The sequence below is a fragment of the Podarcis gaigeae genome (assembly GCF_964106915.1).
Source record: "Podarcis gaigeae genome assembly, chromosome: 9".
NCBI classification, from domain to species: Eukaryota; Metazoa; Chordata; class Lepidosauria; order Squamata; family Lacertidae; genus Podarcis; species Podarcis gaigeae.
Window position 1 is genome coordinate 77062688 of NC_139685.1, and position 25565 is coordinate 77088252.

At 42.3% G+C, this 25565-nt stretch overlaps 1 protein-coding gene across 5 annotated transcripts; it reads right to left on the reverse strand.

Moving 5' to 3' along the window:
* Positions 1–2202: 2202 nt before the first annotated feature.
* On the reverse strand, positions 2203–22773 carry LOC310852818 (uncharacterized protein). Of its 5 annotated transcripts, XM_083756909.1 has the most exons (8): positions 22688–22772; positions 22437–22493; positions 21426–21545; positions 15008–15106; positions 13586–13672; positions 9699–9862; positions 7432–7541; positions 2203–2496 (listed from the first exon to the last, which is right to left on the reverse strand). In XM_083756909.1, exons 1-8 carry the CDS (start codon positions 22707–22709, stop codon positions 2322–2324), a joined length of 834 nt encoding a protein of 277 aa, XP_083613035.1. In that variant the 5' UTR covers positions 22710–22772; the 3' UTR covers positions 2203–2321. The 5 variants fall into 5 exon arrangements, with proteins under 5 accessions (XP_083613035.1, XP_083613037.1, XP_083613036.1 ...); XM_083756911.1 differs by lacking the exon at positions 13586–13672 and having other exon boundaries at positions 22688–22773; XM_083756910.1 differs by lacking the exon at positions 22437–22493 and having other exon boundaries at positions 22688–22725.
* Positions 22774–25565: the final 2792 nt, after the last annotated feature.

Here is a 25565-nt window from a genome sequence, read left to right on the forward strand (position 1 = left end):
CCTCTATGCGACCCTCTGAAAGCTCTGATCAAGAATTGGAAGAACCATTGTTCACAATAGGTCACTTTTCTCCTTAGAAGGAAGAGAAGAGTGTTGAAGACCTACGGCTAATTCGCAGGTCACAAAGAGCCACAAAAGGAAGACCTCCAAAAAGATTTGCTGATGAATTTGCTAAGACAGCAGTAGCAGCTGTTAAAAGCTCCAAGAAGGTATTTGAACCTTCAAGTTTCCAAGAAATCCAGGATTTGGATTCAAAGGATGCTGAGCCATGGTTAAATGCTATGAAGGCTGAGCTTGATTCCTTAGAGAGGAACAAAACATGGGAGCTTGTTCCAGTAGTTCCAGGAATGAAACTGCTTGGAAGCAAATGGGTCTTCAAAGCGAAGACAGATCAAAATGGCAAGATAGTCAGACACAAAGCCAGATTGGTAGCCAAAGGTTTTTCACAGGTACCAGGAGAAGACTATCACAAGACCTACTCACCCACAGTGAGGTATGAGAGCATTAGGCTTATGCTCAAGCTGGCTGCAGAGGAGAATCTACACGTTAGTCACCACGATGTGAATACAGCATTTTTGTACGGCTCTCTAGGTGAATCTCTTTATATGCTTCCACCTGATGGCGTAAAGGTAAAACAGGGATTTGTTTGGATTTGATATCCCGCCTTTCACTCCCCTTCAGGAGTCTCAAAGTGGCTAACATTCTCCTTTCCCTTCCTCCCCCACAACAAACACTCTGTGAGGTGAGTGGGGCTGAGAGACTTCAAAGAAGTTTGTGCTCTGAAGAAGTCCCTTTATGGTCTCAAACAAAGTGTACGGTGTTGGCACACAAAATTCACTGAAGTATTGTTTTCTCTAGGTTTTAAGCAAGGGAAAGCTGATCCATGTGTATTTGTCAAAGAGGAGGGCAAAAGAAGCTGTATTGCTTGTTTTATGTTGATGATATTTTGTTCTTTTGGAAAGATGTTACAATGTACAATAACGCCCTAGCTCAACTGAAAGAGCACTTTGACATGAAAGATCTTGGTAAGGTAAACAACTACCTATCTCTGGAAATAGAGAGAGATCAAGATGGTAACATTCTAGTACACCAGTCACGGAAAATTGCTGATGTGTTAAGCAAACTAAACCTGATGGATGCTAACCCTGTAGACACACCGATGACAACAGGTTATCAGGTAGATGACACTGAAGAAGCATTTTCTGACACTACACTGTACAGAAGTGTGCTAGGCAAACTAAACTTCATTGCCAGATGTTCAAGACCTGACAATTTTATGGTAAGATAAGGTTAAAATAAATTAAGGCAAACTGAACGACAGAATATAGTGAAAGATGGAAAGGATTTGTTGAGTCAATTAATAGGTTAGACTGTTAAGCTAAATTACCCAATAAAAATTGAGAAAGATGGAAAGAATTTGCTGAAACAAATAATTAAACTAGAATACAAAAAGGGAGGTGTGAGGAGGTCGATGAAACAAGTAATTGGAAGATTAAGATATGGAATATTGGATGTGTGTGGTTTTTTTTAATTGTTATTGTTGTATTGGTTTTTATGTTTTCCCCCTTTTTATGTATTGTAATGTATGTTTTGTTAATTTTGTTGTTGTTTTCTTTTCTTCTTTTTTCTGTAATTTTTAAACTTCTAATAAATATCATTATTATTTTTTTAAAAAAGGATAGGAAGAGGCACCCAGACACACAGCAGCTGCTGCTGACAGCGAACACCTGATGCTCTACACAAAGAAGCGCCTGCTTGATCGTGGCACCCACAAAGATCAGCAGAGCTCTTTCTTGGCATTTCCTGGCAGTTGGTCACTGAGTGTTAGTTTTGTTCTGACTGCTGTGGTGGCTGAAATTTAGATGACTATTTGGAAGGTTTAGCTGTTGTTAGTTATTCAGGCTAATGACTTCATCAAATTGATAAATGTATGAATGAACAAAATGTGCATCATTTTTTAAATAAATAAATACATGACAGTTCAACTTCTGTCCCCTGGGTGATAGAAAAGCATTTCTACACTAAATGCTTCAGGAAAGAGAGGGTTCTGATCGTTAGATAAACCTTGATCTAATACCACAGGAGTCCTTCCCAGACCTTGTAACATATCAGTAATCAAAAGGACAAACTAGAAACCAGATCTATCTGTTCTAACATTGCTAGGTAGATATACACAGTTAATCTATTGAAACGTACACAGACTGAATTCTTCCACACTTTATTTCAGCACCCAACTAAGCCTTTGCAGGTGTAAAACAATGGCTCTTTTCCAACCTCGGAATAGCAGGATTGACAAAGTGGCGTAGATTGCAGATGATCAGTTATTTCATCCACTTTTCAATAGGTTTCCTTTTGCAGATGCACCGTTTTAGGTCGTGGCAATAAACATCGTGCCAACAATTATAAATATGCTCACAGCCCCTTTTGATGATGACACAGTTGGTTGTATCCGGTTTTGCAGGACCTTTATTTGCTGGAAGTTTATAACCCCAGTAGCTGAAAAGGAGAGGAGAAACTACTCAGTCTGTATACTTACTTTATTCTGTACCTACTAGAATAAAATGCTTGCCTATCCTCCACACACTTATTCATTTTTTTTTTACAGTAACCCAGAGGAGTAACATTTAGAGGAGAATTCTCTTTTGGTCTAGCAGACTCCCCTGCCTCTCTGCCCTACCCTGTAGTCAGAGCTTACACACTTTCTGCACTACCACCAACACCAGATGAGTCTCATTTTATTCCCTGTATTGCAAAGTTTTTAATGATTGAATTTTTTAATGTTTTCATATATGTTGTGAACTGCCCAGAGCAGTTGGGGGAAACCAGCAGATGGGTGTGGTATTATTGTTGTTGTTATTATTATTATTTGATTGGAAGGCAAATCATGTGCTAGCCTGCAGAAACACATATAGCACTTACTGTGCTTTCCTCAGGAAAATAAGGGGGGAGATATTCTTATAGGCAAACCCTATAAATTAATAAATGGTAGGATTTTGATTATTTGCAGTGTTGAAGGGAAGATTGCAGGCCAGTGGAAAAATACAGGCTAAGCCTCCTTTCCAAGGCAGTGCCTCACCTGTGACAAAGTTGCACGGTGTGATGGCCTGGGACTCGGGCTTGGACTCGGAACCAGAGGAGTCTCAATCCGCACCAGATCCTTTGCCTCAGGCGGCATCTGAACCTAGTCTGGGGCCTGATTCTGAAGAGCCCCAGTCTGCACAGGTACTCCTGCAACAAGCACCAGCTGGGCCGTGTCAGGGGCCTGAGCCTGCCCTGGCTCCAGATGCAAGGATGACCTCGTTGCCTTCAGCTGGGCCATCACTTACAGCTGCTCCACTACCAGTTGGGTCAGGGGAGGCTGAGGCGGCCTCTGGGTCCATTAACCCACCGACATCTCCCGAGATGCAGAGACTAAGGTTTGAGAGAAGGAGAGGCCTTTGTGCGAGACAGGGAGGTGAGTCACTGGGGGATCAGGACAGGCTGTTACCCTGACAAAGAAAAAAGGCTGTTGGACCCCGCCCCAGGTTGTGGGAGCAACATTGCTGTTTGCTAGAACCTGCCTGAGACCTGTGCCTGACCTTGCCTGGTTTCCTGCCTCGTGTCCTGCCTTGGCCCTGTCGGACTGACTCCTCGTGGAACCCTTGGATTCTGGACCGGACCTGGACCGCGTTGCTCGGGTTACCCCTGGGGCCAGCACACACAGCTTACAGAGAGGGCAATCCTAATCTTAATCAGGTCCACCAAGCATTTTGAAGGTAGCATTTTCCAATCTTTGTCTTTTGTCCATTCAGAGAACAAAGCAGGAGAAGACAGAGAGGAAACAGGGGTTGTGGGAGGTGTGTCTACCATTGGCAAGTGCCACAGCTCAGTAGCAGAGCATCTGATTTGAAAGCAGAAAGTCATTTTATGACTTACTAAATGTCTGCTCTATGTTTGTGCTAGGGAAGTTGGGAAGAACCTTTGAAAGTGTCTCAGTCTCAGTCTCAGTCAGTTTTATTGCACATAGCCAAAGGCTCCCGCAATGTACACAGAATTATTTGACAATTAAAAGAAAATATACTAAATTGGTAAAAAAAGACTTAAAACATTTATATTATTAAAACATTACGTACTCTAAACAAAGCTATAAAAGTACCCCAATGTACAAATAAAAACATTAAACAATAAAATTCATAAGCTAAAATCATCACATGGTCACTAATGTTAAAAACAATATCAATTAATACAGTGTGCAATTTATACTCAGAGTTTGGTGACAAAGATAGAGCATAGCCTGAGGTAGATAGATGGGATCAAATAAATTCATCTCCTTTGCAATTAATGGCTACCTTGGCTATATAATTTGCTCTATTTTTCCTAGCAGCAGTTGCAAAAAGTGCTACCCACCAGGTCACATACTTATCTGTGTCTGCAAGGAGATATAACATCATGTCAAGGGGGTTCTGGCCAGGGGACCCTGTCATTATAGGTACCAAAAATCTTTTTCTTGCATCATTATATAACGGACAGTGCAAGATATAAGGCGTAAGGTCCTCTACTTCAGAACATCCCCTGATGCAAACACGTTCGTTTTTTGGTATGCCTCTATGTCTCCCAACTCTATAAGCAGAGCTTATTGTATTTAGTCGTAGCTCTGTAAAAGCTTTTCGAAGCTGTGCACAAGTCAATTCATTAAAATAAGATATGTGTTCATTGACCTCTCTAAGTTTAAAATACAATGGGGCGCATGTCGATGTGCACATAGAGTCTAGATCGTTTTTAGTTGCCACTGCCCTTATGGTTCGTTTAAAAATATTTTTCTGTGAATATAAGGGGAGTTCTTTAATCTCAGTCACTGAGAGGTCATATTTGCCCATCAGTTGGGCAGCATGATGTACCCAGTTTTTAAGGGGTAATCCATTTGAGAGCTCAATCAGGCATATTTGGCTCTCTATGCTCAACCTGCGAGTTTCCAACCTGACCATGGCACATTGCACGTCTTTGGGTAAACCTAAAAGAACTCTTAAAAAATAATTCTGTGGGGGTTCCAGACTGGAGACCTTTGAGGTACCCCAAACATCTGCACCATATAAAATCTGGGCCATTGTTTTTGCTTTATACACAGATAGAGCTGGGTTGACCAGATTTCCACCTTTACAGGCAGCAAATTTCAGAATGGCTTTTGGTGATTTAAAGGCTTGCAATTTAATATTGGATAGCTGTGTATTCCAAGATGCTGTTTCTGAATAAATCAATCCCAGATATTTAAACTTATTTACTTGGTTTATGATGTGTTCATCCAGGTGCCAAACATGCTTTTTAGAACGCTTCCCAAATACAATGACCTGCATCTTATCATAGTTTATAGATAAAGCATTCCTCGTGCAATATGAACTTAATTTTGCAAGCAGCCATCTCAGGCCCACCTGGGTTCTAGATATAAGTACTAGGTCATCAGCATACATTAAAACTGAGAGTTTTTGGTCGAGAATTGTGACAGGGGCAAACTGTAGGCCCTCCAGTTCTTTAACCAGGTCATTAATATAAAAATTAAACAGGAAAGGTGCCAAAATGCATCCCTGTTTGACTCCAGTAATGGTCTTAATTCTAGTGGTGAGATGGCCAGCCAGATCCACCTTTACTTGTATTGATGTATCAGTATATAATGTTTTGATGAGAAATAATAGACGGTCTATATTTGTCTTTTCCAATTTTTGCCACAATGCGTGTCTTGGGACCATATCAAAAGCTGACTTTAGATCAATAAAAGCAACATATAATTTTTGCTTCAAATTATGGATGTATTTACATAGCAGAAAGTTCAGCACAAAGCACTGGTCCAATGTGGCTTTCCCTCTTTGGAAACCTGCCTGGACTTCAGATATCACCTTATTTGTATCTGCCCATTCTTCTAGTCTCCCAAGAAGGAGCCTGGCATATAGTTTGGAGGCTACATCTAACAAAATAATGGGTCTATATAATTGGCAGGGTTTTTCTTATCACCCTTTTTATATATTGGGGCGATTATACTCAACTTCCACCCTTCAGGTATACGACCTGAGCTGTTAATGTATGAAAACAATTTTGCAAAAATAGGTGACCAGAAATCAGGTCTTATCTTATAGATCTCCATTGGGATCATGTCTTCTCCTGGAGCTTTATTAGCTAGTTGGCTTGCGATTAGCCACTTAATCTGATTGGGCGTGACGACGCCATTCTGGCAATTCTGATAACTGAGTATAGTAAACTTGTGGGGGTACGTCAGGACAGGGGCCATATATTTCTGTAAAATATGTCACCCAATCCTTTCCTTGGACAGATGCTTCTAACGAGTAGCCCAGCCCATATGTGCCTTGGGCAACCAGATGCCAAAATTTCCGTGAGTCCTTTTGAAGTGCTGCATCTCCCAATTCTTTCCACTGTTATTCATAATATATTTGTTTCTTGCTTTTAAGTAATAATTTATAGTTGTTTCATAATTGGGCTACCTCAGCTTGTAGAGCAAGATTGGCTTATCCTGTTTTAACTTCAGTTTTCTAAGTACGCTAGCTAGGCATTTTTTGCTATTCTGACATTCCTTATCAAACCAAGTCTGTCTCTTAAACTTTTTGTTTTTTATCACACTAGCTGTGGTCATCAGTGGGTGCATTCGGTTGATTATGTTCTCATAAAGTCCAATTACGGTGAGTCACCGGGGGATCAGGACCGGCTGTTACCCTGACAAAGAAAAAAGGTTGTCAGACCCCACCCCAGGTTGTGGGAGCAACATTGCTGTTTGCTAGAACCTGCCTGAGACCCTGAGCCTGACCTTGCCTGGTTTCCTGCCTCGTGTCCTGCCTTGGCCTGTTAGACTGATTCGGCACTGGACCTGGACCGCGTTGCTCGGGTTACCCCCGGGCCCAGCACACACAGCTTACAGAGAGGGCAATCCTAATACACTCCTTTTGGTCCTTATCAGGTCCACCAAGGAATTTGATAGTAGCATTTTCCAGTCTTTGTCTTTTGGCCATATTAAACTAACCGGCGGGCTGGATTAGGCCCCTGGGCCTGACTTTGAACATGCCTGGTAAAGCATCTGAGAAGCTTGAAAAGCAATTGCTTTGGTGCACCCCAGGTCCCTTCCCCCTGGACTGCTGGAGGAAGTGGAAGGGTTGGTGGCAGCAACGTCCAGAGAATAAATCCCACTGGTTGCGCTGCAGGGTTGTTGTGTTGCAGCTGGGCAACAAAGGTGGTGTGAGAGGCTCATTTAATCACACCTATCCTGCCCGTGCATTTTGTTCTTTTCTGTTTTAATTTTGTATTTTGTAAAGCACTTTGAAGCCCTCTGGAAACTAATTGGTCTATAAATTAAACCATCATAATAAAGAACAATATAAACACATATATATCTTGGCTCTTTTCAAATACTACTTGGTTATGAAAGTTCCCAAGTGATGAAGAATCTAGACTTACAGTTTCTTGATTCTAAACGATCTATCATAGCATTGCCATTCTGAGCCTACCATCGAAACTCCAATAAAATAATCGGTCGGTTTGTTCTTCACTCTGGATACAGCAAAGGCCTACAACACAGGAAAAAAGAAATTCTAGTTTTCCTCTTAAAACTTTCCACATAATGCCCCTTCCCCAGGAAGACAAAGTAGACTATATATTGTTCTGTGTGTGGCAGTAGCTCACAGTGGCAGGATTTATCATAAACTACAGTATACACAGCCGTTCAAATACCTGAATGCAGCCATCTTGACTCAAACATGGGGAGCTCACTACATCACTGGAAACTCTGCAAAGTCAGTGTGTGTTTATGGAGAAAACCCTCCACCAAGAGCGGAGACTGCAAGCACAATGATGTGTCTTTTTCTTCTCGGTTTTGCTGTGAGGCTCACTCTTGTATGATAGGGCTGCCATAAGTTTGAATTTTCCCAGACATCACCAGGATTTCAAAGGTAGAATAGAGATCCCATGGGGAATTTCTGAAATGTTGTGCTATGCCCTGGATCTTAGGCAAGTCAATTGAAAAAAATCGCTATTGTTTTTTACATTTTTTTTGTAGCTGAAACTGACACAATGGCTGCTACATTGGCAGACCCTGTGCTCATAAAACCTTAAAATCTGCCAGTTGGTGTTCAGGTGAATACAGGTTAAGAGGGGTAAAGGGTGCTTTTGTGGATACAAATGTTTATGAGATTCCTTTGGGGAAAACATATATCCCTTTGGGGTGTCATTTTCTTCCCTCAAGAAAAGCAAGAAAAATAGAGGGGTGAGTATGTTTATATCTTTTCAGTCCTTTTCAGGAGGTCTGAAAAGAATGGAGAAGGCCAATAAGAATGATAAGGCGGAAACGAAGGAGCAAAAATGCCTAGGTCTTGGTCTCAGTGAGCAGCAGAAAACTTCAGCTGGTGAAAAATGCAATGGCCAGATTGATGACCAGAACAAGTTCCCCTTAGGTACCCACCATACTCTGGGCCTCTCTCTCTTTTATTATTACTGAAGATTTTATTAGACAAACAGATTCTTAAAATACGTGCAATACCAACAAAATAACATTCACTATGTTATAAAGATGATAAAGAATATAAATGTAAAAAGAAAAGAATGGAAAAGAACAGAAGAAAGAAAAAAACAAAGCGAAAGAAGAATGAAAGTGTGAATAAAGGCAAAGACATAATGATATCCACTGTTTGAGTCAGCAAAGAAAAGAAACTTCCGACCATAGCCAGTGTACTAATTTACAATTAAACTATTATTTACACAGTTGTGTGAAGTTGTTTTTCGTTAACTTAATTTAACTTTATCTAACAAATACTTTATATTGCATGGCTCATTCAATAGCTGCCAGAAAGCATCTGAGGCCTTTCTCAATGTCCCCCACTACTGAGAGGTTAGGAGGATTGCAAAAAGAGAAGGGGCCTTTTCGGTGGTGGCTCCCCAATTATGGAATGTTCTTCCCAGAGAGGCTTCCTTTGTGCCATCATTACATGCCTTTAGGCAAAGGGCAAAGCCATTCCTCTTAATTAATCTATGGCCTGTAGAAGTGTGGGGGGGGGGGAGAGGACTGTTATTATGATCATTATTTTATTATCAGGCTGTCTGTTAGTATACTTTTTTATTATTTCATTGTGTTTCTATCTCTGATATTCTATAATGTGTTTTTAATGTTGTACACCACCCTGGACTCTTTTGATAAAGGAGTATTTCGATAAATGGAATAAATAAATAAATACTAATACTAATATGCAACCTTTTCCTCCAAAAGAGCTCAAGGTGCTGCATGACCTTCTCGTCTCCCCATTTGTCCTTACGACAGTCCCGTGGGGTAAGGTGGGATGAAAGGCAGTCCTGATCAGTAAGCTTCATGGCAGAGTGGGGATTCAAATGGTTTCCCAGGTCTCATTATTCCTGGTCTCTCCATACAATTGTATTGTGAACTTGAGTACTTGAAAAGAGGTTTCTGACTCTTGCTCATGGAGCAGAGGAGCAGGAAGCCATAATGTTCCCACTTACACATGATGGCAAGTTACCCAGAGGATCAGGATGGAGCAGCATCCTGCTGTGATGGGTCAATCCTACCTCTTATATATGAAATGTATATATAATGCCAGAGGTGCAGCAAAAAATGTCTGTCCCTTACCAGTCTCTACAACCACAGCAGACGCTGAAATCTACCCCCAAAGTCACACTCCTCCATTGTCTCTTAAGAATTTATTCCATGATCTGCTCACCTCCTCCTCATCATTTTCAACACATAACAATTTTGTATCGTATTTCATGCTGTTGCAGAGTTGTATGCACTGTTTCCAAGTCCTTGGGGTGGCAATGAAGTCAAATGTATATAGGGCTCCATGCCAAACAATCCATTCCTCAGCTAACTTGCGGTGAATGTCATCTTTGAGCAATGCCCAGAATGTGTGAGGAATAAAAAGAGAGAAAGGACAAGTGAGGTTTTTGGAGAAGCCAGCTTGTAGAACTCTGCAGAGTTTAAAACACTGATATTAGGGGGAATATCAGTGCTTGGGAGCACCTTGGGAGCACCTTCGGTGTGGGAACCACCCCCACTGAAGAAAATCTAGCCTTTTCCTCAAAGACCCACTGGCTACACACTTAAAGGATAAAGTTGCTCAACTTCAGAGTGCATTTGTTTCTCCAAATGTTGCATCTCCAGTTGAAGAACCCAGTGCCTCTATAGAGGATGTTTAGTGGAATCAGTTTTACCTTATGCAATTAGCTGATGTGGAGAAGGTACTGGCAGCAATGCATCCAACCCCATGGCCCCTCAACTCCAATCCCTCCTGGCTTATCAAATCTATCAGAGGGGACTGACTGGTTGGGTCCAGATTGTGGTTAATGCTTTGCTACATGAGGGGGTGGTCCCTGCAGCATTGAAAGAAGCAGTGGTGTGACCACTCCTAAAGAAAGCAACTCTGGACCCTCTGGATTGGAACAGCTATGGGTCGTTGCCAATGTTCCCTTTTGGGGGAAGGTACAGGAGAGAGTCACTAGCCAACTTCTTCTAACAGATTTGGGTCAGCAGCCCAAAGTACCAGACACAGGGGACTTCCGGGTTGGCGCCTCCGGCAATGGCAGAGCTTCTCCGATCGGGAGGAACTTGCTCCGTGAAAAGCAGGGTCTGACCGCCATGGCAAAGGCGGAGACCCATAAAATCACAGGCGAGAGAAGCCTGTGAACTTGGGATTCGGCTGGCACCTTTTGCGCCTCCCCTACTCGCAGGGAAACCCTGTTTTGGGGATCCGGAGCGATGTGGGGTGAGTGGCGCGGTGCTTTGAATCGGCTGCTTCTTTCACGGAGTGAAGCCGCATTGCTGCTGCCGGAGAGCACTGACTTTTTCCTGTGGACAATTGGATTTTAAACAACTACCCATGAGTAGAACGGAAAATTGGATCTTTAAATACTTTAATTTGGCACCGAAGCGGGAAGGTTCTAAACAGGAAGTCCGCCTTCCGCTTTTGTAAATAGACTGAAGCAAAGACGTTACAAGCTAAAGTCTCTGAAAGCTTTTGACAAAGGATTAAATTTCCATCGGCTAAAAATACAAAACCCCCCCTTGGAAGCAGGAGAAGAGGGGGAAAGTTTTGGACCTAGTGAGCCTGCAGGAGAGAGTGAAAATCAAATTACCACTGCTCTGAACCTGGGAACGGGCTGCCAGATGACATTTGGGGAATGTTCATTGACAGAACGGATTTGACAGCTAAAATAAGAAAGATACTGTTTCCATTGTACTCTTCTGCGTTCAAAAAAAGGAGGAAAAAGTAACTGAAAATTGAAACTATTTTTCTGCTTGAAAGAATTGATACAAGTGGAGACTGTTTCCTTCTAGAGGGGGCATGTGAAACTGTTACAGGAGTGTAACAGGGAGATCTCCAGCTACAAGATAAGGATTCTGAGAACCAGAGATTGACCTTGGACCATTCAAAATGTTGATAGGAGAAGCCCATTGTGACTGTATTATATAAGCTAAACTATTCGCTGGAACGGCTTCATAAAAAGACAGATGACACGATTTTTAAAATTGATAACTTGGAACAGAAAGTGACTAATTTGAGTCAAAAAGCAAGCACCAACACAGAAATAATTCAGGACTCGGCACAGGAATATACCTTGGCAGGACAAATGGTGGAGGAAAAGGAGAAAGCTGCTGTTGTGAAACCTAAAGTAGTTCAAGCGGGATCCTCAATTTTACAGAAGCAAATTGAGGACTATAAATTGAGGCCTTGCATGATTGAATCTAGCAAGAGTCAAATTTTGAGGATTGGATCCCGGCTTGGACAGAAGAAGGAAAGTTGGAAAGATCCCTCTATCCAGGGATTAACTGGCTTTTGGGACATGGGCTTGGGTTTGGAGGAGTTTGAAGTTTTGGGGGCCTTTAGACTTGGAGGAATCCTGAAATACGTCCTGAAACACTTTATGGACCTTAGCTTTAACTATGGGAATTTGGCTGAACTGTCCAGAAGGAATAAAAGTACTGTTAAGTTGGAGTTTTCCTGAGATTTGCTCCTGAGCATTAAAGAATATGAAGAAGACCCGCAGAAGGGACTTGGAAAAGAATTAAGAGCCTAGGACATAAGATCTCCAGGTTGATGGACTATACGGAACTAACGGAAAGGACTGGCAGAATCCGAAACCAGGGATAGGAGATGGTGGAAGAAGACTGGGAAATTTAAAGTTTATATTTAGAAATATTGTAAAAGTAATGACTGCTAGAAAAATGGTAGAATGACATTTTATGGATTTAGCAGAAATGTTATAAGAAGTTAAGTATATATAAGTAATTTAGTCTTAATGGGAAATAAGGTTAAAAAATATGTTATTTATAATATGATAGAAAATAGAGAAAGATGGAAAGGATTTGCTGAAACAATTAGTAGAAGTGGGATACAAAAAGGGAGGTGTGAGGAGGTCGAGGAAATAAGGGAATGAAGGATAGAATATGGAAAAGGAGATATGTTTTTTAAATTGTTTTTCTTTTGCTTTATTTATGTGTTTAGTTTAGTGGGCTTAGGTTGGGTTTTATATTGTTTATATATTGTATGGTATTGTTTTTGTTTTTCTTCTCTTTTGTTTTTTTTTTCTTTCTTGTCTTTCTTTTTCTTCTCCTTTTTTGTAACTTTTAAAAGTAATAAATATTTTTTAAAAAAACAACAACAAAGTACCAGACACAGACTGAAAGGTGCAAGGGAGCTCCACCAGGTCTCCTGTGAAATTTGACCTTGCTGTAGCCAATTCCTTCCAGACAGTTTCAGAACCGTTTTTGAGTACAGAGTAATATACCAAAAAAAACCTAGAATGACCCACTATTTGAACAGTAGGAAAGAAAAGATAGGAAACAAAAGCTGTACTACTGGTATGATGGGAAAGAAAATAATTTTTCTTATTTCACAGGCTCAGGATGAATTCCCTTAGCATGGAAAGGAGGACATGTGGGGACTGGTCATTGAGTCATGAGTCAGGCACAGTATTTGGCCCTCAGGACAAGTGCCTCAACAGACAAATCAGCCTCCTGATTTCATCATGCTAATACACCCACTTGTTCCTCAAAGGAATATGGGATTAACCAGACATCCGTAATACTACTACTACTACTAATAATTTATTTATACCCCGCCCATCTGGCTAGGTTTCCACCGAAATGGAGCTTTGCCCAGAAAGGCTCAACAACATGGCCTCTTTGACTGTGTCCAGATTATTAATAATCCTGTACATAATAGAGAACTTGTACATTGTACACCGAGAACTTGTGACTTTCCCTATGTTGCTGGTTCTAAAAAATGTTGGGAGCCTCCATGAGGACATTCTTCTTAAGACCATCACCCTGCAATTTCACAGGGAAGAGCCCTAGTGGGCAATAGCTAGTATGCTCATCCCTACAGCCCTCTGCGCATGTGCTCACTTAAAACACCTGAAGAGAGCTAGTCATTCTCTGTTTCCAGGTGCTCTAATCTGACTGATATGTCAGAACGGGATTGGCACCAGAATGTGCCATTCTAGCGTGTAATGGAAGAGAGTCCATCCCAATGTTTCTGAGATCACCTATTGCCTCAAAGGTTCTGGCACCTTGACCTTGACCGATAAAAGTGGTTTCTGAGTAACTTACTAATAGCATGCTGTAGTTCACTGATTTTCTTTCTCTCTTCGGCTATTGCCATAGATACATTCTCAGCTTTCTTGAATTTTGTGATATCTAAGAGAGTTGCAACAATTGAATTTAGGAACAATCTCAAACAGCCATGCACAGATACTGAACCGCCATGTTTCTCAAAATATAATATTTACCTTTCATATATGGGAACCTAGGAAGTTGTCTTATACAGAATCAGACGATTCATTAATCTAGATGAGAATTGTCTATGCTGACTAGCAATGGCTCTCCGGTACTTCTGAAAGAGGTCATTCCCACCTCTGCCTGGTGATGCTGAAAATTGAACCTGGGGCCTTTTTTAACACAACAACAACAATTGCATTTGCGCGTCCAGTCAGCTGCAGTCCTTTCCTGGAGCTTCTGGATAGCTCAGTCAGTAGAGCATGAGACTCTTAATCTCAGGGTTGTGGATTTGAAACCCCCCTTTGGGTGAAAGATTCTTGCACTGCATGGGGTTGAGCTAGAAGACCCTTGTGCTCCCTTCCAACTCTGCAACTCCAAAACGTAGGTTAATCAGCCTTGTCTAACCAACATGTTTAACTCTAAATAATGCATTAAGGTGTTCAATGCACCTTAGAGTATGCTGTCCTGCTAGACTCAGCTACATTGGGAAGAAATAGGTAATCAAGCCTATTGTTTTTCCCCAGGCTACTTGAGAAGCTTAGTATGTGATGAGGTTTGATCTGGTTGCTCAAGTTCAAGCTCTTGAGTTCCTGTACCAATACTCTAGGAAATTCCTCCACATTGTTGCTAAGCTACGTTTTCCTGGTTTGATCTGATTGCTCAAGCTCAGCCACATGCTCCTCATGAGCCACTCTTGAGTTCCTGTACCAATACTCCAGGATATTCCTCCACATTGTTGCTAAGCTACGTTTTCCTGCCGTGCACCTTTTCTGAAGCACATGGATCTGACCTTTGAAGAGTTTGTAAGCAAATCATTCTTTAACTTACCAAGTGTGTGTTCTTGTTTGCTGGGGGAAGAGGGAAACTTTGGAACTCACTTGGAAGAGCCTATTTTAAAGGTCTAGCAGCCTATACTTTCATGCTGACATTTGCTGCATATTTTGTGACTGTGAATCTCTGCTGGGTTCTCTCACCAATGGGTACTTGCCCCAAACTTGGATCTTGGAATTCAGGAATTTTCTTTCTTATATCAATATATATTTTTTCCACCAACACACCACACACACACACACACACACACACACACACACACACACACACACACCATGCTTATGGAGAAGTTAAGAATAGAATGAACTTGAGGCAACCCACCCATTCCTCTTTGACTTCTCTCAACTGAGCAATGAGTAGAAATCACATTTGGTGGGCCATGGAAGGAGCTCCTGAGCAGACAAAAAGTAACATATGACTTACCATCTGCCTGAAAAAGATCCGGATAATTGGCTTCTACCATTTTTAGAATCTTTGTCGTTCCTTCTTCAAATATGGCTCTCCTTCGCACTTCCTTAATATCTAAAGGTGATGATGGGGAAAGTTGTTCATTGCATGTGGGAGAATAGCTTTTCTTCCCCCAGCACACCTTTGGAAGGGATTAAGTTGCATTTGGAATGTGACTTCTGTCGTATAAGTTCCAATATGCAATGTACTTCCCAAAATTTGTAAAGGTAAAATTTCTCCACCAGGAAGACCCATTTTTCAGCCTCAAGATTTTGTTTAGAGTCCTTAGCCCAATATCTTCATTATATATCTCATTTCCCATCCAGGTCTTTAGGGAAATGCTTAGAAAACAGAAGCAGCAGGAAGTCGTAGGGATACAATACTATGTGAGTTTCCTGGGGAAAGAATTTCCGAGTAGAGAAGCCTTTACTGCTATGGCCGCTCATGGTAGGGGCTTTTGAGGACATTTTCCCCATCAGGTTCATGTAGAAGAAAGTGATGTAGGAAAGGAAGGGTGAGCCTTTTTGACCCATCAGGCCAGATCCATCTCTCTTTCCAACCCCACGGGCTAACTTCGAAAGGTGGTTGGTTGGGACAACTCACTTGTAAATCATCTGATGCTATAATGACATGAGTGGCTGACACCTGTCAAAGTTGTTAATGAGCTGAATACTGGGGACAAATGTGTGGTGAAGGTGTTATGGAGTAGAATATCCCAGGAGTTAGAAAATCCCAGGAGTTATGGAGTAGAATAAAACCATGGCTGATGACCGAAGAAGGCCTCAGTGTCTTTTTTGAGAGCAGTAATGTTTTTTCTGTGTGGAATATATGAGAAACAGAAATACTGACAAAGCCTTAGTTGAGCTAAGAAAGTGCATAAGTGTGTAGAGGCACAATATTTGTTACTCCATGTGGCCAGCAATGCTGAGTGACCTCTGTGAATCTCCTGATAAGGCTTGGAATCATATTAACCCCCTGAAATACTGCGAAAGTGTTTTGTGCAGGTGACTACTCCATGACCTGCCATTTGTGAACTTTTCTGTGCTTGTTTACCCCCACACATTTTGTACAGCTCTGATCACTTTCTTCCCAGGGGAAGTTCAGGTCATTTCCATTTCCCAGATTCATTTCCTGTTTGGATTTTCTGCTGCTGTGTTCAAAACAAATCTTTCCAAACAGATCTTAGCCTTTTGAATTCTGTGGGGGTCATTTCCCACTTAGTGGGAGAACCCCTCTTTAAGAACCCCATTTTCAAAATACTGCTGTGCATTGTTTTGAAGGCACCTGACCACAAACATGTGTACTCAATTCACACACACCCTTGACCTGCCCCCACATTGTTATAATTATTAATTATTATTTACTTATTGCTCTCATGGTATCTTGTATATCCTTGTTGCCATGAGATCTCGCAAGTTCATCCCAAATAATTCCAGAGCCCAGTAAGCAAGTCTGAGAACATAAAGGTCTTTCGGTGCCAAGAAAACCTGGTACTTGAAAGCTCTCTGCCTTGAGAACAATTATTTGTGGGGTTTCAATCAAGTGGTGTTTGACCACATAACGTTGGTAATAATATTTATTAAGTTTTCCATTTTAATAATCCAATAAGAACAGTAAAATATTTCAAATTACAATACAATCAAAAAAGGCTAAATATATTGTCAAATTATATATCTTTGGGTGACTTCCCATGCTCTGAATTTTGTGGAGTGCTAATCTAATATCACATTGCATTTCTTAATTAGTCAATAAACCATTCCAATATTAATCCTTCACTTAATTTTCATTTATGTTTACAACCACTGGTCTGTTCAAACTTTCGTCTTCATAGTTCTGTGTGAAATATTTTCCCTTGTTGTTATCCACATTCCAGCCATTCCATTTTCGATTTCTGCCAGCAGGAGCCATAATACACCACATCCCAGACAAAAAGATACCATTAGCTCCTGGCAGCCATCCAGAAATCTCCTCTGTGGTCTTGCACCATCTCCCAACAGTCTGGTACCTCTGCAAAAACAAAGTAGCTCCAATCCAGAATTTTTTCCTTCCTTCCACTGAGTGAACAGCAGTAGTGTTTTTTCGAACCCAACAGTATTTCAAACTGTTGCCTTTTGGGGGAGGTTTACCAGGTAAAACTGCAAATACATATATATCAAAAGAGAATAAAAAAGGCTCACCTCCCCCTGGGGCTATACAATTAATCCATCAATTAATTCAACAAGTGAGTCAGTCCTTTGAACTGTTGTTCCTGCTCCTCAGTGATCTTTAGTTTCATTTCTGCTCACGGTGATATTTTAACTGCATCATTGTCCCACATTAATCCCGGGCAGATATCCAGAACTCTCCTCTTGGTCTCCTTCCAGCTGTTGATGAGGTAATGCCTCCACATTAAAACGATCACTCCATCAGGAATTCCTTTCATCTTTCCCTTAATGATCATTGTGAGAATCATAGTCAAAATATCATACAGTCCGTTTCGTAATTAAGATAGTGTCCACTTACATATTTGAAGCCATTGTGTTTTGGTGACGACGAAAAGTCTTTCCCCAGATCAAATCCTTCTCAGTAGCTGATTAAATTTGCAAATTATTTTATCTCCACTGGTTCAGGACATGTCTGTTAGTTAAGTCTGAATTTTTATATTAAAAAAAGGTGTCCTCTGCCCCTGGTGCTGCCTTTGGAGAGTTGCCACAATCATGCCATGTACACCCAGCACCCCTTGCCCCCTCTTCCTTCTGGATGGGCAGCAGGTATTGGACAATCTGCGGGTGGAGTGGCCCCGACCCGGGGTTGGGGGGGATCGGGAGGATAATTACTCCCATATTATCCTCTATTACCAGCACAGAAGGGCTCTGGTGTAATTGGCACAGCCGATTGCCATGGCAGACAAACAGGAAGTGCTTGACCACACTAGTGAAACTGCACTAGTTAATTGTGCCCAAGATCTGATTGTACTGTGCCAGCAAAGCCACTTTCAGCCCAGCTCTGAATTCCCATGAGATCTTGTGAGAGCATCCTGGAACCCCTTAAGCAATTCTGAGAGTTTAAAAGCTCTTTTAGTGCCAGGAAAACCAGGTGGTTTCATTTTTTTGCCAATTAATTTTTATTAATTTTCCAATAGGTTAACAACAAATTAATTCAAATTAAACACACACACATGACTTTCTGCCCCGCTTTAGAGATGCTTCTTTGCTCCTTCGCTGCTCACAGTAAAGTGCTTTAAAAAAATAATAATTCTAATACTTTCCCAGCCATTCTCTATTTCAACCGGCTGTGCATGTTCAAATTCTGCTTAGACTTTTATTGAACTATTTTCCCAATTGATCAAATAGAATTGCTCCTCCTTTATCAATCAATACAGCTTGTTCATCATGCCTTTATGCCTTCATGACATTTTAATTGATAATAATAATGATGTGATCTGCTTTAGCCCTAGCATTCTATTCAAGTTTTACAATCCTCACAAACATTGGGGGAAATCTCCTGGTCAACCTTGTTATTCAGTTTCTTTTTCACAAAACAGACCTACACTCTCTACTTTCCCTGGCTTAATGCATTCTGCTCCCATCATTCACTCCTTGGTATGCAGCTCACTAACCCCAACAAACCTTGATCGTATCCTAGGGTTGCCATATTTCAAAAAGTGGATTTTTTTAAAAAAAAATGGTCAAAGCTGTTGGGCTACATACACATACACACACAAATGTGATTTTGAGCTATTTTTAAGGAAATACACCAACACCCACACTTCAGACAAGTCTTTCGTGCGTCCAGATTTTCCTGGACAATTTAGCAATTTCCACCTGGACACTGTTTCCGATGGCCAAATCCCAGGTATGTTGGGGAAATTCTGGATGTATGGCAACCCTATTTTACCTATTTTCTAGTCCCCATTAACCCTGTCCATGCCAAATGCTGGAGGGAGAATGAACTTTATACCTGTGAAACATCCAAATCGCTTCTCCCCTTCATATTGCCCGATTCATTCTTGTTTACAAACTACCTCCAAATTTTAATATATCAACTACATAAAACTCAGAACTGCTTCCTCCTCTCTCTCCAATTAGGTGTTGAAAAACATTATTCTCCCACACCAACCACACAAGAGTCACCAGTTCTGTTATGCAACTATCTTTAAGCAAAAACAGTCTTTGACAGGGTCTCTTCTCTTTAATCTGCTGGCTTCTGTTTGACCCCAATGGCACTGCCTACGGAATACGGAGGCAAGAATGGAACTTGTGAATCTTTACCATGTTATAATGCATTCCCCCACCAGCCCAGCCCACCCCCACCCTATTATGCCACCAAAAACATTACCACCACCTTCTGTCCTTTGTGTCGCCAGACTCAGTCTCCTTTTTCTTTGCATACCCACAGCTTAATGTTCACGACTGCTTCTCCCTCTCTGTCTGGGTCCTTTAATTAACAAAGATAGCATCCTTATTCCGCACAGATGGTTTATCACACTCGACTGTATACCCAGTTATAATCCATCTGCTCCTTTGCATATTCTTTTCCACAGGTCTGGGTAGGTCTGGAGAAGTCCCTCGTAAGCCTTTGCAATAACACAACTCCACTCATTCCCTTTAATTGAGCAACTTGGCGAATGCATCCAACATAGTTAATTGGAGTTTTAAACCCTTTCTTCTGGAATCCTTAGAATTCCAATGCTCAGGGGTGGGGGAGCAGCTATAGAAAACCCTTGCAATTAAAACGACTCGAAACATTGTCTGCCCCTTCCTTCTTGAACGGGCTCGTCTTCTCAGGGATAACATCTTTATGAAAGGGGAATCCGAAGCGTAACACAGTTGTAGAATGAGGCTGTCTTTGTTAAACTCCTTCCATTCAGTGGCAATCCATGTTTTAATTCTTGCCATAAGCAGTCCTTATGCAATTTGTCTCAGACGTTCTGCTGCCAAGAATCTCAAAGTTGCCCATCAGAGACTGTTTCGCAAAAGAGGAGATCGTATTTCCAAAGTCCTGTCTCTTCCTCCCCTCCATTCATTCCAAACCACAGTCAATGTTGCCAACCAGGAGAGATTCCCCTACTAAACCATTTACAGTTTTTCCTGAGAGCTCCTCCTGCTCTCCACAACCAATCCTCCTTCAGCACTGCAAGTTGTAAATCTTTATAGCCTCCACAGTGCAAGTTGTAAACTGCATCAAGTCAATTAGAGGCGAGTTCTTCTCCCAGCAAACTCCCCTCCTTCGCAGTCTCAATGCAGTTCACAAAGCAGTTCAAATCTTCACACACCCAGTTTTAGCTCACAGACTTCCAGCCTCATAAATCTCCTTTAACAAACCTTACTTGAAGTGTCTTGAAGAGAGGGTAGATTTTAAACCTTGGAGACATATATACTAGTAAAAACAAAATAATACCTCTCTCTTTTATCCATTTTCTACTATGGCAGGAATTTTCAACTGAGCCTTGTTCCTTCCATTTCACTCCTTCTGTTTTCAATCCAATATTCCGAATTGCAAAGGTGGCTGGTCCTTACAGGGGATGGACACGAAGGCTTCCTCATCTTGACAAGGAGATCCAGACCCAGAGTCCCCTCCCCATCCACCTGACACTTGGAAGAGGGTCTGTGGGTACTCCAGCCTCCTGATACCCATGGGAGTTGAAGAAAGCATTCCAGCCTTGGGAAGCTCTCCTTCCCCTTTCCTGAGTCTCTCTCACTAGCAGGAGAGCTGCTGCCATCTCGCAGACCGGAAAAGGAAACCAATTATGTGTGGGATTTCAACCATCTGCCTAAGGTGGTTCATACTGTACCTGCAAAGCCACTTCCAGCCCTGACTTTACCTGCCCCACAGGTGAAGTCATATGAGATCAGCTATAGGGCAGGTGGGCTTGGCTTGGCTGACCAGGGTTGGGTACTTCTACGATTTGAGGACCCTAGGCCGCAACAGATGGTAGAGATTGCAGTGTGCTCATCCAAGGAAGGGGTTAATCGCCTGAGTACAAAGGAGCAAGGCACATTCGAGAAGAACTTCCAGGAGGAGGGACAGAACTTTCAGGAGACAAACCCACCACAGATAAAGCTAGCAAATCTCCCGTTTCTCTACTGTGCTATAGACAGAGACCTGAAAGAATGTGTGGCTATGAATTTCAGATGAGAATGCTTCCTCTCTTCCAACGAAGGAGAAAGGAACAGAGGAATGGGAAATAGGATGGAAGGCTACGAATGTGGGCCCAGGAATTTATGTTGCCTTACAAACCAGTTAAAAGTCTTACATGTTTATCTCACCAACTGAAATCAGGAGGTGAAAGGGCTTAGTGGAGACCAGAACCTATCCTTTCCTTTTAAAGGTCTCCACTGAAATGAAGCAAGCAAGAGTGAATTGTAATTCTGCCCATTACCCTTTTATATTTTCCTAGAAGACTGGAACTTACACAGATAGGTCAGCATTGCTGCCGCTATAACGGAGCCCATCAGAAGCACTGTGCCAACATACAGAGAATATGAAGATGAGAAGAATTTTTCCATACGTTGCTTGAAAGGTACTCGTTTTCCTTGATGGACAGGGAGAGAGAAAATTCTGCTTTAGCCATGAACAGACAACATCCCAGTGCCACCCCAGTCAGGAAATTTTCCCATATACTCTGGCAACCCATCTAGATCAAGACATGGCAGTCAGCTTCCTAAACCCATGGTGGGGGGTTGCTCCACTGTGAAATGACAGGGGGCCAGACCCTTGGAAGGCTAAGTGGATGAAGGAACCTGGCATGGAAGTATTGCTTCTTGAAGATACTTTTCTGCCCATGTTTCCTGTCTGGAGGCCTCAGGAGCATGAAGAGACATCACCCGGGACTAGAAGGACCTTGGTCTGACTCAGCAAGCTCTTGCTATGTTCTCATAGAATAATAGACTAAGGTGGAAGGGACTACAAGGGTCATCTAGTCCAACCCCCTACAATGCATGAATCTTTCCCCAATGTGGGGCTCAAACCCATGACCCTGAGATTAAGTGTCCCACTCTGCCCACGAAGCTTAATGTTCTTATAGTGAAAGGTAGAGCTGAGAAGAGACTTCATGTCAAGACCTTTGATCCTCAACTAGCAGAGTGTCTGTTACCCCGGCCTGGAACAAGGACACAGCATACTCATGGGAAGATTGGGGTTGTGGAGTTCCATCTGGCTGCCCTCCATCAAGTAAGTGGAAGGGGCTGCAGCAGTGGATGGTTTGTAGTGAGGGTGAGGGCCCATCAAGGACAGCTTTCAGTTCAAGCTGGGACTGTTCACTGCCAGCTGCAGATGGTGGACACAATCTCAAGTTCATTGCTCCTCAGTTGGACTTGGTGGATCCCCTGGACATATAGAAAATGCTTGTCCTCACTCTGGTCCACCCCATCATAACTTTCCTTTACTGTTCCTTCCTCCTCCATGTGCTAATGAGCATACAGACCTGATGCTTTTCTTGCTCGTTTTGCTGTTCTTTTTTTAGCTTTCACTAGCTTCATACCTATATAAAGACAGCATGAGCATAGTAATATGATGTAATATATGATATGATCAAGATAGAAATAAACATAGAGCAACAGCCTGAAATATCTCAGCTCTGTCAAGTGTCTACAGTACAATGTACTGGAGGGAACATATCAAGTCAGCAGATCTCTGTGTTCCTGTGAAGAGAAAATACTAACTGAAGGGATTTACCTGGTAGCTTTTTAAGAGCCATTGAACTGGTTTCGTTATTTTTTTCACAACCTGTGAGAGTATAAAGTAGACAGTGAAGTCAATGCCTTATTTAAAAGCAGAGTCACAATGGGAAATTCATAGGCGGTGTTGCCATGGGGACCCTCTCCCAGTTAATGTAATTGATAGAGTGAATTACTGTAACAATGCACTTACCTGCATTTCTTATCCCTCTGATCTACCTCTCTACAACCCCACTCCTGAATATCATCATCATCATCAACATAATTTTATTTGTATGCCACCTTTCCACAGTTAAAAGCAATGCTCAAGGCAGCTTACAACATGACAAGATTTGCATAATTACAAAAGTCCTAAACAATACAAAAACCACATCAAAAAAAAAATACACAACCAAAGGGAAAACAATTTCCACATAAATCAAAAGCTAAAACTAAGAATACAGCATTGTCACAGTTTAAAATGACATAGGTAAAAAAATAACAGCATTTTTAAAAAACCAACAAAAAACCCCAAAATGGAGCCCTCTCTGACCAGCAGAAGCAGCAGTCCTTTATGGAGCCTGTCAGGCCCTGCCCTAGGCCAGGTGGTGAGTGACAGGACTGGGGCCCTCAGGCGCTCAGCAGGAGAGTCTATCATGTCTAGAGAATGCTGCAGCTATCTGTTAAAGTGTACAGTGGACGCTTGGGTTGCGAAAGTGATCTTTGCGGGATGCACCTTTGCAACCCGCAGCGTTTGCAACCCGCTTCTACACACGCGCGGGTTGCAATTTGGCACTTCTGTGCAGGCACAAAGCGCAATTTAGTGCTTTTGTGCATGCGCAACCGCCGAAACCCAGAAGTGACCCATTCCAGTACTTCCGGGATTCGGTGGTCTGTAACCCAAAAAAACGCAACCTGAAGCGGCTGTAACCCGAGGTAGGACTGTAGTGTGGTTCTCATTAACACAATACATTCTTTAGTCTTTAAGCTGCCAAAATAAAATGTATTGTTTTTAGTGCACAAAGACTAATAAGGAAACTCTGAAGATGTTTTTATACTGCTAATTCCTTCATACTAGACCATGAATTTTTTTAAGCAGTGGTGTGTGTGTGTGTGTGTGTGAGAGAGAGAGAGAGGGAGACAGAGTGAGTACAGTCATATCTTGGTTGTCAAACTTAATCCCTTCCGGGAGTCTGTTCAACCCCTGGAAGAATAATAATAATAATAATAATAATAATAATAATAATAATAATGTATTATTTATACCCCGCCCATCTGGCTGGGTTTCCCCAGCCACTCTGGGTGGCTTCCAACAAAATATTAAAATACAATGGTCTGTTAAACATTAAAAGCTTCCCTAAACAGGGTTGCCTTCAGATGTCTTCTAAAAATCTGGTAGTTGTTTTTCTCTTTGACATCTGGTGGGAGGGTGTTCCACAGGGCGGGCGCCACTACCAAGAAGGCCCTCTGCCTGGTTCCCTGTAACTTGACTTCTCGCAGTGAGGGAAGCTCCAAAAGGCCCTCAGCGCTAGACCTCAGTGTCCGGGCAGAACGCTGGAGATGGAGACACTCCTTCAGGTATACTGGACCGAGGCAGTTTCAGGCTTTAAAGGTCAGCACCAACACTTTGAATTGTGCTTGGAAACGTACTGGGAGCCAATGGAGATCTTTCAAGACCATTGTTATGTGGTCACGGCAGCCGCTCCCCAGTCACCAGTCTAGCTACCGCATTCTGGATTAGTTGAAGTTTCCGGGTCACCTTCAAGGGTAGCCCCACATAGAGAGCATTGCAGTAGTCCATGCAGGAGATAACCAGAGCATGCACCACTCTGGCGAGACAGTCTGTGGGCAGGTAGGGTCTCAGCCTATGTACCAGATGGAGCTGCTAGACAGCTGCCCTGAACACAGAATTGACCTGCGCCTCAATGGACAGCTGTGATCTCTCTGAACAGGGTGACTGGGCAGTAAAATAGCAAATGCATTTCAGTGTAAGCAAGTTCAGGGGTGGGGAGTGCTTTTTCACACAGTGCAGTTAAACTTGATCCCCCTCCCACGAGAAGAAGGAGTGACTGTCAAGCTTAGATGGTTTTGAAAATGATGTTCTGGCTCTTACTGATGAAGAATTGGAACTTGAGGTATGGCTACTGCCAAAATCATTCAAGCCAAGATCAGTGCAGTACAAAGGTGAAAGAAAGTTCCAAGACTCAGCAGATGTGACACATGGCTAACAAGCTAAGACCTTGATACAACAAACAACACCCCCCCCCCGCCTTATATGAAAGCAGAGTAGGCACAAATTTAGCACTGCAAACAGGCAAGCAAACAGGATCTCGTTCTGGAGGGCTGGACCTGATCTGTCTGGCATCTCCATGACCTTGGTGAGAGTGGCAGCTTTGAACCAGACTGAATGCCCAACTCCTGCTGAGTGGATGGGCTAAGGGCAAGCTCTAGCAGCACCAGAGGGGGGTCAGGATTGGAGGCGAAACTGGCACAGGAGGTGTGGGTGGAGGGGGTGACATATGTGACAACGTGTCTAGGTGACATATGAGAGGATAGAGAGGAGCACTGGTACTCTCCCCAGGATCTAACTCCCTCCCAGGGTGATGCATCTCTCTTGAGGATCAGACAAGTCCTGCTGGTGGGCTTCTCATTGAGGCGTCTGAATGGCCACTGTGAAGACTGAATTTTGGACAAGTTTGTTTGGCCTTGCAGGAATCTTCTAATGTTCTTATGACAGAGATTTTTCATGTGCCTGGTAGGTCCAGCCTGTGCAAAATATTTTCCTACCTTGAACCCATTGGAAGTTAGAGAAAGACTATTTTGCTTGAATCTGGGGGATGTTAACCTGTGATATTGCAGTAATTGTTTCATGCCCTGTACAAAATACAGGAAATAAC